Raw genomic sequence first — 13,852 nt, 5'->3', positions numbered from 1 at the left:
TCCATTAGAGAGGTATACCAAGGTGTTTATGGGTAAAATGTTGTGATAAGGGATTTGCTTTAAAATATTCCAGGAAGGGGAGCCTGGGTGGCTCAGTCGTTAAGCGTCTGCCTTCGGCTCAGGTCATGATCCCAGGGTCCTGGGATCGAGCCCCGCATCGGGCTCCCTGCTCCGCGGGAAGCCTGCTTCTCCCTCTCCCCCTCCCCCTGCTTGTGTTCCCTCTCTTGCTGTCTCTCTCTCTGTCAAATAAATAAATAAAATTAAAAAAAAAAAAAATTCCAGGAAGAAGACTGTCAGTGGGGGAATAGGGTGTAGATGTAACCATATTGATAAAATATTGATCATTGTTGAAGCTAATTGATGGGTAATGGGGCTTAAGATTCTTTTTTCTACTCTTTGTATAAGTTTAAAATTTTCTGTAGTGAAAAGTTTAGAAGACTAAATATAAAATTATCATATAATTATTGTAGAAGACTGAAAAAAAAGACAAAAGTTCAAGAAAGTAAAGAGAACATGATCCCACCAGCCGGACATACCTGCTATTAACATTTATAATTTTCCAGTCTTTTTCCCATGTATAAATATATACATACACAATTTTTAAAAAAGAATGTCAAGGTCACTCAGCATCTAAAATGTCTGAGTTGGTATGTTAATCTTTCCATGAATATCATGCATAATAGTTGTCAACATCATGGTGGTTCCAGAGCATTTCAGCATATAGATGTATCATGACTTAACTGTATCACTGCTCTTGGGCTTTTAGGTTGTTTCTTTTTTAAAGATTTTATTTATTTGAGAGAGACAGACAGAAAGAGCAATAGAGATAGTGAGAGAGGACACAAGCGGAGAGGAGAGGGAGAAGCAGACTCCGCCCTGAGTAGGGAGCCCAATGCGGGGCTCGATCCCAGGACCCTGGGATCATGACCTGAACCAAAGGCAGATGCTTAACCGATTGAGTCACCCAGGTGCCCCTTTTGGGTTGTTTCTTGTATTTCACCCCTGTAAACATGAGCATCACTGTAGGTAAATCCAGATGTAGTCGTTTGGGCCACACTCCTAGAACTGGAGTCACCGGGTCAGAAAGTACATGCGGTGTACAATTTGATACAAATTGCAAGTGACCCTTCGGAAAGGTGGTACCATTTTGTACGTCCACCAGCAGTAAAAGGGAATGCCTGTTTTTCTGTACTTGCAAAGCCAGAGGACAAACAGGTTCAGAGCAGGAGCGAATACACGGAGTGATGAAGGGTAACTGTCGTACAAACGCATCTCTGACTCTGACGTTGGATACCTTATTGCTGGGGCATGTAGGGGAAGGCAGGGTTAGCTGCAGTGGGCATCTGCGTGGTCACGTAAGCTTATGTTCTACCTGTGAAGGGGCTTGGGCTTAAGGAGAGCCCCAGTGTCTCTGGTCCTGCAGGGGAACCCACGATCTGGCCCAGAAGCCTGCCTGAGGCTTCAGATCAGTAGTATATATTGTGCATGTCATTCTCTAGTTTTTACGATGTCATGTCTCTTAGACACTTTCCATAAATGGCTTGGCCTGTGTTCAGTGTGGCACTTCCTTGTCTAGGCATCCTTCTAGACAAGATCGCCCAGAAGGTCCCCTCTTGCACGTCTTTGAAGCTCAACACACCTTCCAGCTCTCAGCCTTGCTTCAGTACCTTTTGGGTTATCTTGGTATTATGACTTGCTCATCAGTGTTGTTTATTGCAAAATCTCACACAACAGTTGTTTAACACTGATCCGGAACTGCCAGTTTATATTTATGTCCGTGCTCGTATTCTGTCTTCCATATTACTGCCTTGTTCTGTGCCATCTGTCAGTGATATCTCAGACTGTCAGAGGACATAGCTTTTTGTCTAAGGTTCTCTGACTTAGCTTTTCTTTAGAAACTCGGTTCAAGGGGCGCCTGGGTGGCTCAGTCAGTTAAGCGTCTGCCTTCAGCTCAGGTCATGATCTCAGGGTCCTGGGATCGAGCCCCGCTTCGGGCTCCCTGCTCAGCGGGAAGCCTGCTTCTCCCTTTCCTGCTCCCCCTGCTTGTGTTCTCTCTCTCTGTGTCAAATAAATGAATAAAATCTTAAAAAAAAAAAAAAAAAAAAGGAAACTTGGTTCAAGTATAGCTTTATAAGGTAGTCAAAAAGAAAAGACAATTGAGCATCCAGTCAACAACCTAGAAAATGAAAGAGTATCACAGAAATTACCCTTGATACATCCCCGTTTAGTGCAGAAAACAGAGTTTTGAAAATACGGTAAACTGATTCTCACTGTTCCTTTAGGGAAATTACATCCTAGTTGAAAACACCTTTGAACTTAATCATCTTTGCGTTATTTTGTATTAAGCAAATTTTCATCAGTTGGACACACATCCTTGAAGAGTATCTGAAATCTGCCATTGTCTCAGAATTAAACACAGCTGAGCCACCATGGTTTCCCGTGGAGCACGCGAGTAAGAGTCAAAGAAAGGATTATAAGCCCCCACCTCTCATAGGCATTTATTACATCATGTGACTGCCTTCTTGTGCAAAGCTTAAAACGGAACGTATAGGAACCCCCGAATTAGAGAGCCTCTCCCCCACCCCAGAGGAACTTACCTGAGTAATAAGTTTCTAAAATATACTTGATGTTGATTTTTTTTTTTTCTCTTTTAAATGTGAATTTGCCCTAAGATCTCTTCCAGGGGCTTGGCCTGAATCTCCCCCCTTTACCCGGTGTTTTGGGCCCTCACCGTGCACCCGGCTAGACACTGCAGGATTGCTGGGGAGGAAGGAGCCTCACGTTTGTGAGTGACCGAAGTGGGACACGAACTGTGTGAGCGTTCTTTCTACTTCATTTCATTTGCCCCTCAAAAGGATACTGCCGTGGGACTAGTATCTCTCTTTGAAGGCAAGGTGGGGGAAAGGGCGGATTTTGAACAGTTCGGTAACTTGCTGGAGATGTCACCGTGTGGAGTGGCGGCATCACCATGACATCAGGAGCTGGGAGTCACTCTGGAGCTGGCTCCCGGCTGGACTATGAGAATCTTGACTCTGAGCGGTTTATGTCCGAGTTTGGGGTAGGCCAACAACGACGGATTGGGGCGCTTGCCTATTGCGGTCATGGTCGCTCCATGGTCAACCATGATTTGGACATGATTTGGATTCTTGATTGTTGCAATATGATGCCACTTGTAGGGCACCAAGAAAATAAGACTAAAAAGATTCTAATGCTGTGTATTCCTCCCTATATTTGTTTCCTAAGGCTGTCATAGCAGAGTACCCCAAACTGGGGGATTTAAAGCGACAGAAATCCTGTCAGCGTTCTGGGGGCGGGAAGTCTGACATCAAGGCGTCGGGAGGTTGGTTCCTTCTGCGGCCACGAGGGAGAATCTGCTCCTTGCCTCTCTCCTGGCTTCTGGTGGTTTGCTGGCGACCTTTGGTTTTCCTTGGCGCATAGATGCATCACTCTCAACCTCTGCCTTTATCTTCACGTGGCGTTCTCCTTGTGTGTATCTCAGTGTGTCCAGATTTCCCCCTTTTGATAAGGTCATCGGTCCTATTGGATTAGGATCCACCCCAGTGACTTCACTTTAACTTGATTATCTCTGTAAAGACTCTGTGTCCAGAGAGGGTCACATTCTTAGCTACTGAGAGTTAGGACTCCAGCAGATCTTTTTTCTGGAGGAGAGTGGAGGGGGACAATTCAACCCATAGCACCTCCATTCAGCATGGCGCCACAGAGTACCCACAACGCTCCTGTGCTTGACTTGAAGGCAGGATTCTCCATTGTCCAAATGGTCCAGGGATTCCGTGTGGCTTTCTTGGTTTTGGGGACAGTTGACAGGGCTCCCCACAGCCCAGTCTCTGCAGGCCCAGTAAGAAAAATAAGAGATTCTAAATTTTTTTTTTTTTTAAGATTTTATTTATTTATTTGACAGAGACAGAGACAGCGAGAGCAGGAACACAAGCAGGGGGAGTGGGAGAGGGAGAAGCAGGCTTCCCGCTGAGCCGGGAGCCCGATGTGGGACTTGATCCCAGGACTCTGGCATCATGACCTGAGCCGAAGGCAGTCGCTTAACCAACTGAGCCACCCAGGCGCCCGAGATTCTGAATTTTTTATTACTTTATTACTTGATACAGAAGGTATAAGGCCTGGTGACATCCAGTAATAATTGTTTTCCCTTGAGACACTGAGGGGTAAACTTCCTCTGAGTCTCCTTTAACAAAGCAAACAAGCATGGTTTCTCAACAGCGAGCAGCTTTAAGCAGGGGATTTGGGGTCTTGCAAGCTGTCCCTGTCCCAACGTTCTCCGGCGGGAAGGGGCACACCCTTGAGCACACCTTACTCTAGAACGATAGACGTTAGTCAGAGTGTGTTCCTTCTGTGAGTTTCCCACAAGGAGGAGAATGTGTTCGATGGCATCAGGGAGTATCAGACCCCACATTTGAGCTTTCCGTGAGGATCTTCTGGAACACCAAAGTAGGCATCCTAGGCAACCTTAAAATGGGGGTCTCTTCAGTTTATCAGTTGGTTCCTAAGCGTTCTAGGCCTTGGGGTGAGGGCAGTGAGAGGCAGAGCTGGGCCGGAGCTCTTCTCACTGTGCGTGTGTGTGTTTGCAGACACCAGCTGGAGACACCGGGACATTACTCCCATCTGGCTGCATTCTACGAGGACAAGAAAGGGGTGCTCCATGCCGGTCTGGGGAGAGGCAGCAGCCTGCCCCCCGTCTACTGGCTGCCTTCCATCCACCGATACATGTATCCCGAGATGAAGGTAGGGCTAGCCGTGCGCTCACATGGCCCTGGGCTCGAGTCTGCTACAGTGGTGGTGGTTTATTTATTTTTTTAATTAATTAGGAATTTATGTCTTGGGCTTATGCCCAAAGTCTGGTTTGGATAGGTTTCTGACCTAAGCATTTGGATTCTTGTAAAACACAAGGCAACGATGTGCTTTCTAGGCACTGCTGCGAGCATGGTGCAAAGCCATGTGGGATGAGAGGCCCGTCATGGTGGGTTCCTAGCAGGGAGAAGGTGGACTTGATTCGGTTACTGGCTTAGATATTTTAAAACCAGACCCTTGAACTGAAAAGATGAAAGATGAAGAATGTAATGAATAGATGTAATATTTCATAGTTTCCATATTCCTGATACTACTTAATTACGTATTTGTTCTGAAGTCCTTTGCCTGTGTGCTAGAATGTGTTCATTTACAGTTCACAAGCATGAGGTGTTGGGAGGGTACAGAGATGAGTATGAGCATGAAGTAATAAATATATTTATTGAAATTGTTTATTGAAATAATGAAAAAAAATTTTTAAGATTTATTTATTATTTTTTTTAAAGATTTTATTTATTTATTTGAGACAGAGAGAATGAGATACAGAGAGCATGAGAGGGAGGAGGGTCAGAGGGAGAAGCAGACTCCCTGCCGAGCAGGGAGCCCGATGCAGGACTCGATCCCGGGACTCCAGGATCATGACCTGAGCCAAAGGCAGTTGCTTAACCAACTGAGCCACCCAGGCGCCCAAGATTTATTTATTTATTTTAGAGAGCATGAGTGGGAGGGGTCGAGGGAGAAGGAATCTCAAGCAGACTCTGTGCTGAGTGCGGAGCCTGACATGGGGCTTGATCTCACAACCCTGAGATCATGACCCGAGCTGAAGCCAAGAGTCGGGCGCTTAACCAACTGCGCCACCCAGGTGCCCCAATAATAATGAAAATTTTGAAATATTGTAAGAATTACTAAAATGTGACACACAGATGCGATGTGAGAAAATGTCGTTGGGAAAATGGCGCCAGTAGACTTGCTTGATGCAAGGTTGCCACAGACTTTCAATTTATAAAAAATGCAGTATCTGCGAAGCCCCCTAAAGTGAAGTGCAGTAAAATGAGGTCTGCCTGTAGTTTGACTGGGATTGAATTTCTGTGTCAACTGACCAGGAGAGAAATGATTAGAAAAATAGGTTGGAATCAAATTGTAGAGAACCTTAAATACTTGACTATGGAATTTGAACCCAGTAAGTACCAGTTAGGGTCTTGCCAGGAAAACACAAACTATGTTAGATATTCTAAGATACTTTAATTTACAGGGAATCCATAATCTAGGCATTAGAAGACTGAAGGAACCAAAAGGGAACAAGGGAATCTAGATATTTGTAATTATAGACAACTCCCACCTTCTATTAGTTATCTACTGCTGCATTACAAAGTACCCCAAAATTAATGGCTTAAAATAGTACATATTTATTATCTCACAGTTTCTGTGAGCCAGGAATTTAGGCATGTTTTGGCTGGGTCCTCTGCTTCATGGTCTCCCATGAGACCATAGTCAAGGTATCAGCCAGGTCTGGGGTCTTGTCTGAAGGCCCGATTGGGGAAGTATCCACTTCCGAGCTCATGCAGTTGTTGGAGGATTGGTTTCCTTGAGGGCTAGTGGACTAAGGCCTTCAGTACCGCTGCCTCTTTGTTGTCCTCAGTCCGTGGCCAGATGGGTCTCTCCAACATGGTGGCTTGCTTCATCAAAGTCAGCAAGTGAAAAAATCTCCTAGCAAGATGGAAATCAAAATCCTCTGTAACCTAACTGGACATGACAGCCCTGCAATGTTGCCATCTTCTGTTGGTTAAAGCAAGTTACTTGGGAGAGGGGATTACATAAGGCTGTAAATACCAAGAGGTGGGGATCATTGAGGGCCCTCTTAGAGGCTGCCTACTGAATGCACCCTCCCAGGGCTGGGATAACAGAGGGAGGGATGACATTATCAAAACTACAGGGGCTTGAGGAGGGGCCCTACACAGCCTGTGCTCGGGTGTCTTAGGCACTGTGCACCTGCTGATGCTGGACCCGCTGAGGGGCGTGGCTCATCTGGAGCTGCTGGGAGAAGCTGGAGGCTAGAATCAGAGATGTCCTCTGCTGCTGGCGAAATACCAGCAGGAGTGAGAAACTGAAGAGAGCTCCTTCTCCCTCCCTTCTGCCTTCCAGTTGCCAGTCATTGCATCCCAGGGGAGGAATATAACAGGAAGCCAGCTGCCATGGGAGTCCAGGGCACGTCGCTTAAAGATTTCCCCGTACCATGGCATGCCCTGAGAGGCAATAATTAAGAAATGGTCAGAGGGTCATTAAGGCGATTCTGGGTCAGTATTGACTGAACCCTGGATCTTTTCCTTGCCACTCCTAACTCTGACCCATTTTTTCCTTCTCAAATTGCTTCTGGGCTATCTCAAACCCACAGGGAGATGACCAGCATCTGACCTGGGTGTCCCCGGATTCCACTCCCCAACAGGCCACGAAGGAGGGACAGAGGGGAGAGAACGTAAAATTGCCTTCTGCTTTTGCTCCCTTGAGGGCAGCTCATTAACATACATGTCAAATTCTAGGTGATGCAGGGGAAAGGGTACTTTGCGATAGGTTGCAGATGGAAATGTGAATGACCTTTTTACAAAACAATTTGTTAGTACTTATTAAAAATGCATGTACCCTTTGCTTTAGCAATCCCACTCTTTAGGATCTGCCCTCTATTTATAAACCACCAGAATATAATGATGTCTATATAAGAATGTTTAAGTCAGCATTGTATAGAGTGGTAGAAAATGAGAATGCCCCATATATTATATAGCCAGTATAAATAATGAATTAGAACATACGTCACTGACGTGGAAGGTCTACCAGGAAGTGTGTTTGTGTGAGAACAGCAAAGTGCAGAAAACTGTATGTGATATGATCTTGTACTTTTGTAAAATAATCACAGCCTCAGGGGTAGGTATAAACACACACACGCATACATCTGCATGGGACAATGCTTGGGTGTATACGAGGTTATTAATACATATATTACCTGGGGATGAGATAAGATATGGAGGGATGATGCATATATGTGTGAAAAAGGAAAGGACCAGGAGGAAAATGACAGCACTTGAAACAACGGTATATATATATATGATTCCACTGGTCGTTTATGGAATATCACATATATGTACATATAAAGAAATGTCTATAGAAGCTTTCTCTTGAAACATAATATTTTGTAGCCACAAGTTAAAAAAAATCCATATATATAGTTCAGTGAATTTTTACAGATTGCACACACACGTGAAGAAAAGTTTAAGTTTTTAAATTCGGGGTCAGATCTGAGATGGTTGCAGAGTCAAAAATCACTGGCAAGGGAGGAAGGAAGGCTTGAGGCCTCTCTGAGGGCTCTGGCAGTGCCTGGTAGATGCCCCGCTTTGGGAAGTGGGGAAGTGGGACAGAGAATAGGGACTGAGCCCCAGGGAGCAGATGGAGTCCCTGGGCAGGGATTCGGGATAGAGGGGAGGCAAGGGATGGAGAGAGAGCCCAAGGGTTGCTGGCCACGGTTAGGGAGTGAAGAGAGCCTGGAGTATGTCCCCTGGAAGGTTGGAGGGAAAAACGTGAAGGCGGGAGCTGCATAAGTCAGGAAAAGAGTTTCCTATAAAAGCTACGGCAGAATGAGGCCCAGACCCGGGACATAGATTTAGGTGAAAGCAGGAGAAATGTCCCTCAATATAACCCCTTCCCGCGTTGCCCTGGCATAGTCCCGGCCCAGCGCCTCAGTTACTGACAGTTCTCAGGAAGTGACGTGTTGTCTCTTGTCCCGGGCCTTTGCACATGCTGGTCCCTCTACCAAGAACACCGTCGGTCCAGTTTCTCCTTCGTGTTCAAGCTGAGACACGCTGCCTCCAGGAAGTCTTCCGTGTCTCTCCAAGAATTGGGTCGGGCACCTCCTGTGTGTTCCTGCAGCGCCTGCCGCCTCCCATCAGCTCTCAGGCTGGGATTTGATCGCTTGTACACCTGCTTCTCCCAGTAGTCTCTATACTATATGAGGGGCAAGGGCTGGGCCTTTCCAGAGTTCATTGTTGGACCGAGCCTGCTTAGCACAGTGTTTGGTGCAAAGTTAGCATGTGAGAAATCTTTCTTGTCCGAGTGTATCCGTGCTTCCTTGAATGGATGAATAAATAAGACCAGAATTAAGGATTGATTGTTTATTCTGGGATCCTAGGGCCCAGGACACGTTTGGGCAAAACACTGGCAGGCCTTCATGCAGTAGAAGAATGTCCTCAGGGCTTGAGGATCACCAGAGGGGAGGCTGGGAGGGGCCCTCAGGGCCTGGGTTCCCGTTCCTGTCTCGTTGCCTTAGTACTTTTGTGAAAGATTGGGGTTGGAGGAATCTGACCAGACATGGTGGTGGTTCAGTGCCTCTCCTCCCGGAGATCTGGGAGAGGAGTAGGCACAGGGGTGGGACAGGGACCCTCAGAGGAGGGCAGCCTCTCTGCCAGTGGGCGGGGGGGTGGGGGGAGCGCAAGTGAAAGGCACAGGTGCGGGGACATCGCCCACCCTGGAAAGGGAGGCTCATGCTGCCGGTCGCCAGGGCTCCCAGCCACAAGCCCAGCACCGGCCTCCCTGTGGGCGCAGCTCCTCGGAGGTGCGCTCACCAGCGCCCCCAGTGGGTGGTGAGCGCTATTGCTTCGGACACTTGAGCTCGGAAGTGACCTTCCAAAGCGCTCCTGAGGAGCAGAGCTTGAAGACTTCCTGTTTCATCAGCACCTGCGCGTTGAGCATTTCATGTGTTTTTCCTCAGGTGGTCCTGAGAGCCATGTGAGGGGCAGGATGGTCTCCCCATTTCACAGATCAGGAGAGAACAGGGAGCGTTGGCTAACTTCCCCAAGGCTGCCCACTAGTAAATGGCAGAGCTGGGATTGGAATTCAGCTTTTCCGGGGTCAGAGCTCCTGGAGTCTTCCCAGCTCAGGGCTCCTGAGGGGGCAACAGGCTCCTTGCACTTGGCAGGAAGGAAGAGCCTGGACCCCACGTGCAGCGGTTATTGGGCAAGGGGGCCCGTGAGGTCCTTCTGCCCGTAACCTGCGCAGATACTCACTTGACACGGTAGCAGTCCCCGTACGCTTGGGGAGCTCATCACTGCACCCCTTCCAGGGCCCGGTAATGGTTTTGAGTTGAATGTTCTCATTGAGGGCGTACTGTTATTTCAGAAACTTTTCTTTCTGACTTTTCAAAAGCACGTTCAGCATTGTTTCTTGTGCGCCCTTCTCTACTGAGCAAAGTACTTAATGATCCTGAAACTCAGACTTCATTTATTGTATCAGGGGAGTTTTTGGAGTATTGAAATCTCATTTAAAAGTGAGACTTTAGGGCCGGACCGGAAGCGCGCGCTTGAACCCCAACCTCCTCGTCTATCTTGAAACACCAGCGCCGCCAAGATGCCGGCTTACCACTCTTCTCTCATGGACCCTGACACCAAACTCATTGGAAACATGGCACTGTTGCCTATCAGAAGTCAGTTCAAAGGACCTGCCCCTAGAGAGACAAAAGATACAGATATTGTGGATGAAGCCATCTATTATTTTAAGGCCAATGTCTTCTTCAAAAACTATGAGATTAAGAATGAAGCTGATAGAACCTTGATATATATAACTCTCTACATTTCTGAGTGTCTAAAGAAACTCCAGAAGTGCAATTCCAAAAGCCAAGGTGAAAAAGAAATGTATACGCTGGGAATCACTAATTTTCCCATTCCTGGAGAGCCTGGTTTTCCACTTAATGCAATTTATGCCAAACCTGCAAACAAACAGGAAGATGAGGTGATGAGGGCCTACTTATAGCAGCTGAGACAAGAGACTGGACTGAGACTTTGTGAGAAAGTTTTTGACCCCTCAGAATGATAAACCTAGCAAGTGGTGGACTTGCTTTGTGAAGAGGCAGTTCATGAACAAGAGTCTTTCAGGACCTGGACAGTGAAAGGAGCCTGAGCAGACATTTTCCACAGCCGTGGGCAGCATTTTACAGCAAGATGTACACAGTTATTTGCCTTTATTTGATAAAGTTTTATACAGAAGAGAGAAGAGAGCATGTCTTCACTTGAAGAGCTCTTTATCAAGAATTTGGGTGAGGGAGGGAAAAAATGGGTGATTTGAAATTTTCTGCAGTATTAAGCTGGTGCTTAATAAAAATAAGTAAGAATAAAGAAATTTCTAACATTCCATGTCAAAAAAAAAAAAAAAGTGAGACTTTAGGGCGCCTGGGTGGCTCAGTTGGTTAAGCCACTGCCTTCGGCTCAGGTCATGATCCTGGAGTCCCGGGATTGAGTCCCGCATCGGGCTCCCTGTTCAGCAGGGAGTCTGCTTCTCCCTCTGACCCTCCACCCTCTCATGCTCTCTCTATCTCATTCTCTCTCTCAAATAAATAAATAAAATCTTTAAAAAAAAAAAAAGTGAGACTTTAAAGTGAACAATACCATTTTGTGTAGAAGTAACCGTCCCTTAGTGCCTCTGTTGGTTGTGGTCTGGAGTTTGTGGGCTGGGTGGGGGGGTTGTTTAGCACACAGCTGTACTGAATCATTTTTCACATTTTGAACAGGCTCATCTCTTCCTCTCCTTTATTTTTTTCAGATCACACACCCAGCTGGCTGCATGTCTCAGTTTATCAAGTTCTTTGGAGAACAGATCATCATCCTTTGGAAATTTGCCTTACTTCGAAAGCGCATTTTGATATTTTCTCCCCCTCCCGTGGGTGTCGTATGCTATAGAGGTAACTAGAAGCCAGAGTTGGGTTTTCTTTCCTAGGTGTCCTGGGGTAGCAACTGCTTGAGTCTTTGCATTGTTGACCAAGTTCAGAAGAGTTTGGGCTGTCCCAAGAGGGTCCCAGGTTTTCAGCCTGGGAATGCCGGGGTTGGACTTGTGTTCTAGAATGTGGGCTCTGGCGGCAGAGCAGAAGGTGGGTTGGGGGACACATCCGTAGTCCGGTGAGAGAGAGTAGATGTGAGAGAAGATAGATTCTGATACCCTGCGGAGGTAAACCTGGCAAACGTTGGTGTGTGATTTGGGTTGTACGATTCTGATGTGTGTGAGGGAATGGAGGAAGGGTCTAGGATGACCCGGATGGTGGGGCCACCAGCTGGGGGTCCCGGAGGAGTCGAAGGGGTGGAGTGATAGCATTGGCTTTGTATGCGAGGTGGACACCAGGCGCTGGTGCGGCTGGGTCAGGACCCTGGGGGAAAGGCAGACTGGAGATGAAGATTTGAGAGTGGCATATAGAGTGCCGGTGACCGCGCGGGCTGGATGGCGTCCCTCGGGGAGAGCGCGAGTGAGGGGAGGTGATGCAGGCACTCGAGGTGAAGTCACACAGCGGGACGGGCGACGTGACTGAGCGGGGGCGGTCGGAAGAAGGGCGGGAACCGGGAGATGCGGGGCTTACCCCAGGCAGGAGCTGTGAGGAAGGGGAAGGTCACCAGCGCCAGATCCTAAGCAAGGCCTCGTGAGGTGAAGGCTGGAAACCGTCTGTTGGCTGTGGTAAGGCGTCGTCGGTGTCCCTGGAGATCGGGCTCTGCTGTGGGACCCGAAAGGCTCGTGGCCCTGCCCCAGCCCCCCAGAAGGCCAGAGCCCCGTGGTGACTCAGGCTCTAGGACCGCACCGGGCGAAGCCTCCCCAGCGTCCTTGGAGGCTGACTGCTTGGAGGGGTGGCCAGCAGGCTGCAGGGACGAGGGGCACCCTCCTCCTCCCTCCCCTCCTCTTCCTCCCTCCCGCCCCCTGTCCCACAGTGTATTGCTGCTGCTGTCTGGCCAACGTCTCCCTGCCGGGCATCGGGGGCACCGTTCCTGAGTCCAAGCCCTTCTTCTATGTGAACGTGGCTGACATCGAGAGCCTGGAGGTAGAGGTGTCCTATGTGGCCTGTGAGTACGGAGCCCTCCCCGCGCGCGTCCTGCCCACGCATCCTTGCCCCGATTCCCCACGACAGCCCCGCTGGAAGCCGGGCTCCGGCCTTCCGGCTCCCCAGGGGCCCTCCTCCCCGCAGACGCAGCGCTCCTGCCCCTCGCTTCCGTGGTGGGGTCGGGCGGGTGCCTTTCGGTGCCGGCCTCCAGCTTGCCAGACCCTGAACTTGGATGTCCCAGGCACCACAGAGAAGATTTTCGAGGAGAAGCGGGAACTGTATGATGTCTATGTGGATAACCAGAACGTGAAGACACACCACGACCACCTGCAGCCCCTGCTGAAGATCAACAGTGCTGACCGTGAGAAGTACCGGCGGCTCAACGAGCAGAGGTAGCGGGAGCCTCCCCGGGGCCCGCGGGCGGTGGGGGGTGCGGCCGAGGCCGGCACGCAGCCCGACCGAGGGCCCCGGCGGGGGTCTGTCCGTGAAGCCCGTCCTGTCCACCCCACCCCGTGGTGCGTAGCAGTGGCACGTACGTGGGCGGTGACTTCTTTCTGACGGGCTCGGAACCTGGGCGGCCCAAGGGAGAGCACCAGCCTTTAAGGAGCACCCAGTGAGCACAGTATTGCCCACGTGCTTATTCCTTATCTCACGTAATTCTCAGTAATCCGTGACACCAGTGGTCTCGTGGTATCAGTGGCGAAATAAATAATAGCATCACCATCATCCCTGTTCGATGGGCATTGAAGAAAGATCGCCACTTGCCTGAGACCACACGGGGCCGGCACTGGCCCTGGACCCCAGGGGTTGGACTCCCAAGCCCCATTTGTTCCTTTCCCGTCGTCCGTGTCTCCAGGCTTTGGGGCCAGGGGTTGGGGCTGTTCTTCCAGGGAGTCGGGGGGTGGCCCATGCAGGGGCCTGACCGATGACCTGGCCAATGTCGGGGTCCTGTAGCGGCAGCAGAGCGTGAAGGTGGCCTCCCTCCCCACAGGCAGATGCTGCTGTACTCCCAGGAGGTGGAAGAAGAGTACAACCCTTGTGAGGAGGACCTCTTTGTGCTGTAAGTCAGCCTGGGCGGCACTTGTGGGGTTTCCCTGAGGATCCCGCAGCGCCAACCGCTTTGGGCCCCGACCCCTCCCCCGTCACCCTCGGCAGCCCAGGGATGTCCTTTATTGCTGCCAGGTCCACTGAGAGCTGGGC

At 49.3% G+C, this 13,852-nt stretch overlaps 1 protein-coding gene and 1 pseudogene across 2 annotated transcripts in view; both read left to right on the top strand.

Moving 5' to 3' along the window:
• DENND11 (DENN domain containing 11) overlaps positions 1 to 13,852 on the top strand; it is a 46,022-nt gene that overhangs the window by 24,440 nt on the left and 7,730 nt on the right. For both annotated transcript variants that reach the window (XM_044920101.1, XM_044920100.1), the window contains exons 4-8: positions 4,602 to 4,755; positions 11,395 to 11,533; positions 12,543 to 12,674; positions 12,894 to 13,044; positions 13,644 to 13,712. In XM_044920101.1, coding sequence (XP_044776036.1) covers positions 4,602 to 4,755; positions 11,395 to 11,533; positions 12,543 to 12,674; positions 12,894 to 13,044; positions 13,644 to 13,712 — 645 coding nt within the window. The remainder of the gene's footprint in view (positions 1 to 4,601; positions 4,756 to 11,394; positions 11,534 to 12,542; positions 12,675 to 12,893; positions 13,045 to 13,643; positions 13,713 to 13,852) is intronic.
• LOC110582897 lies at positions 10,163 to 10,744 on the top strand (annotated as a pseudogene).

This window comes from Neomonachus schauinslandi, chromosome 12 (assembly GCF_002201575.2).
Source record: "Neomonachus schauinslandi chromosome 12, ASM220157v2, whole genome shotgun sequence".
NCBI classification, from domain to species: Eukaryota; Metazoa; Chordata; class Mammalia; order Carnivora; family Phocidae; genus Neomonachus; species Neomonachus schauinslandi.
This window is presented reverse-complemented; position numbering and strand designations above follow the sequence as displayed.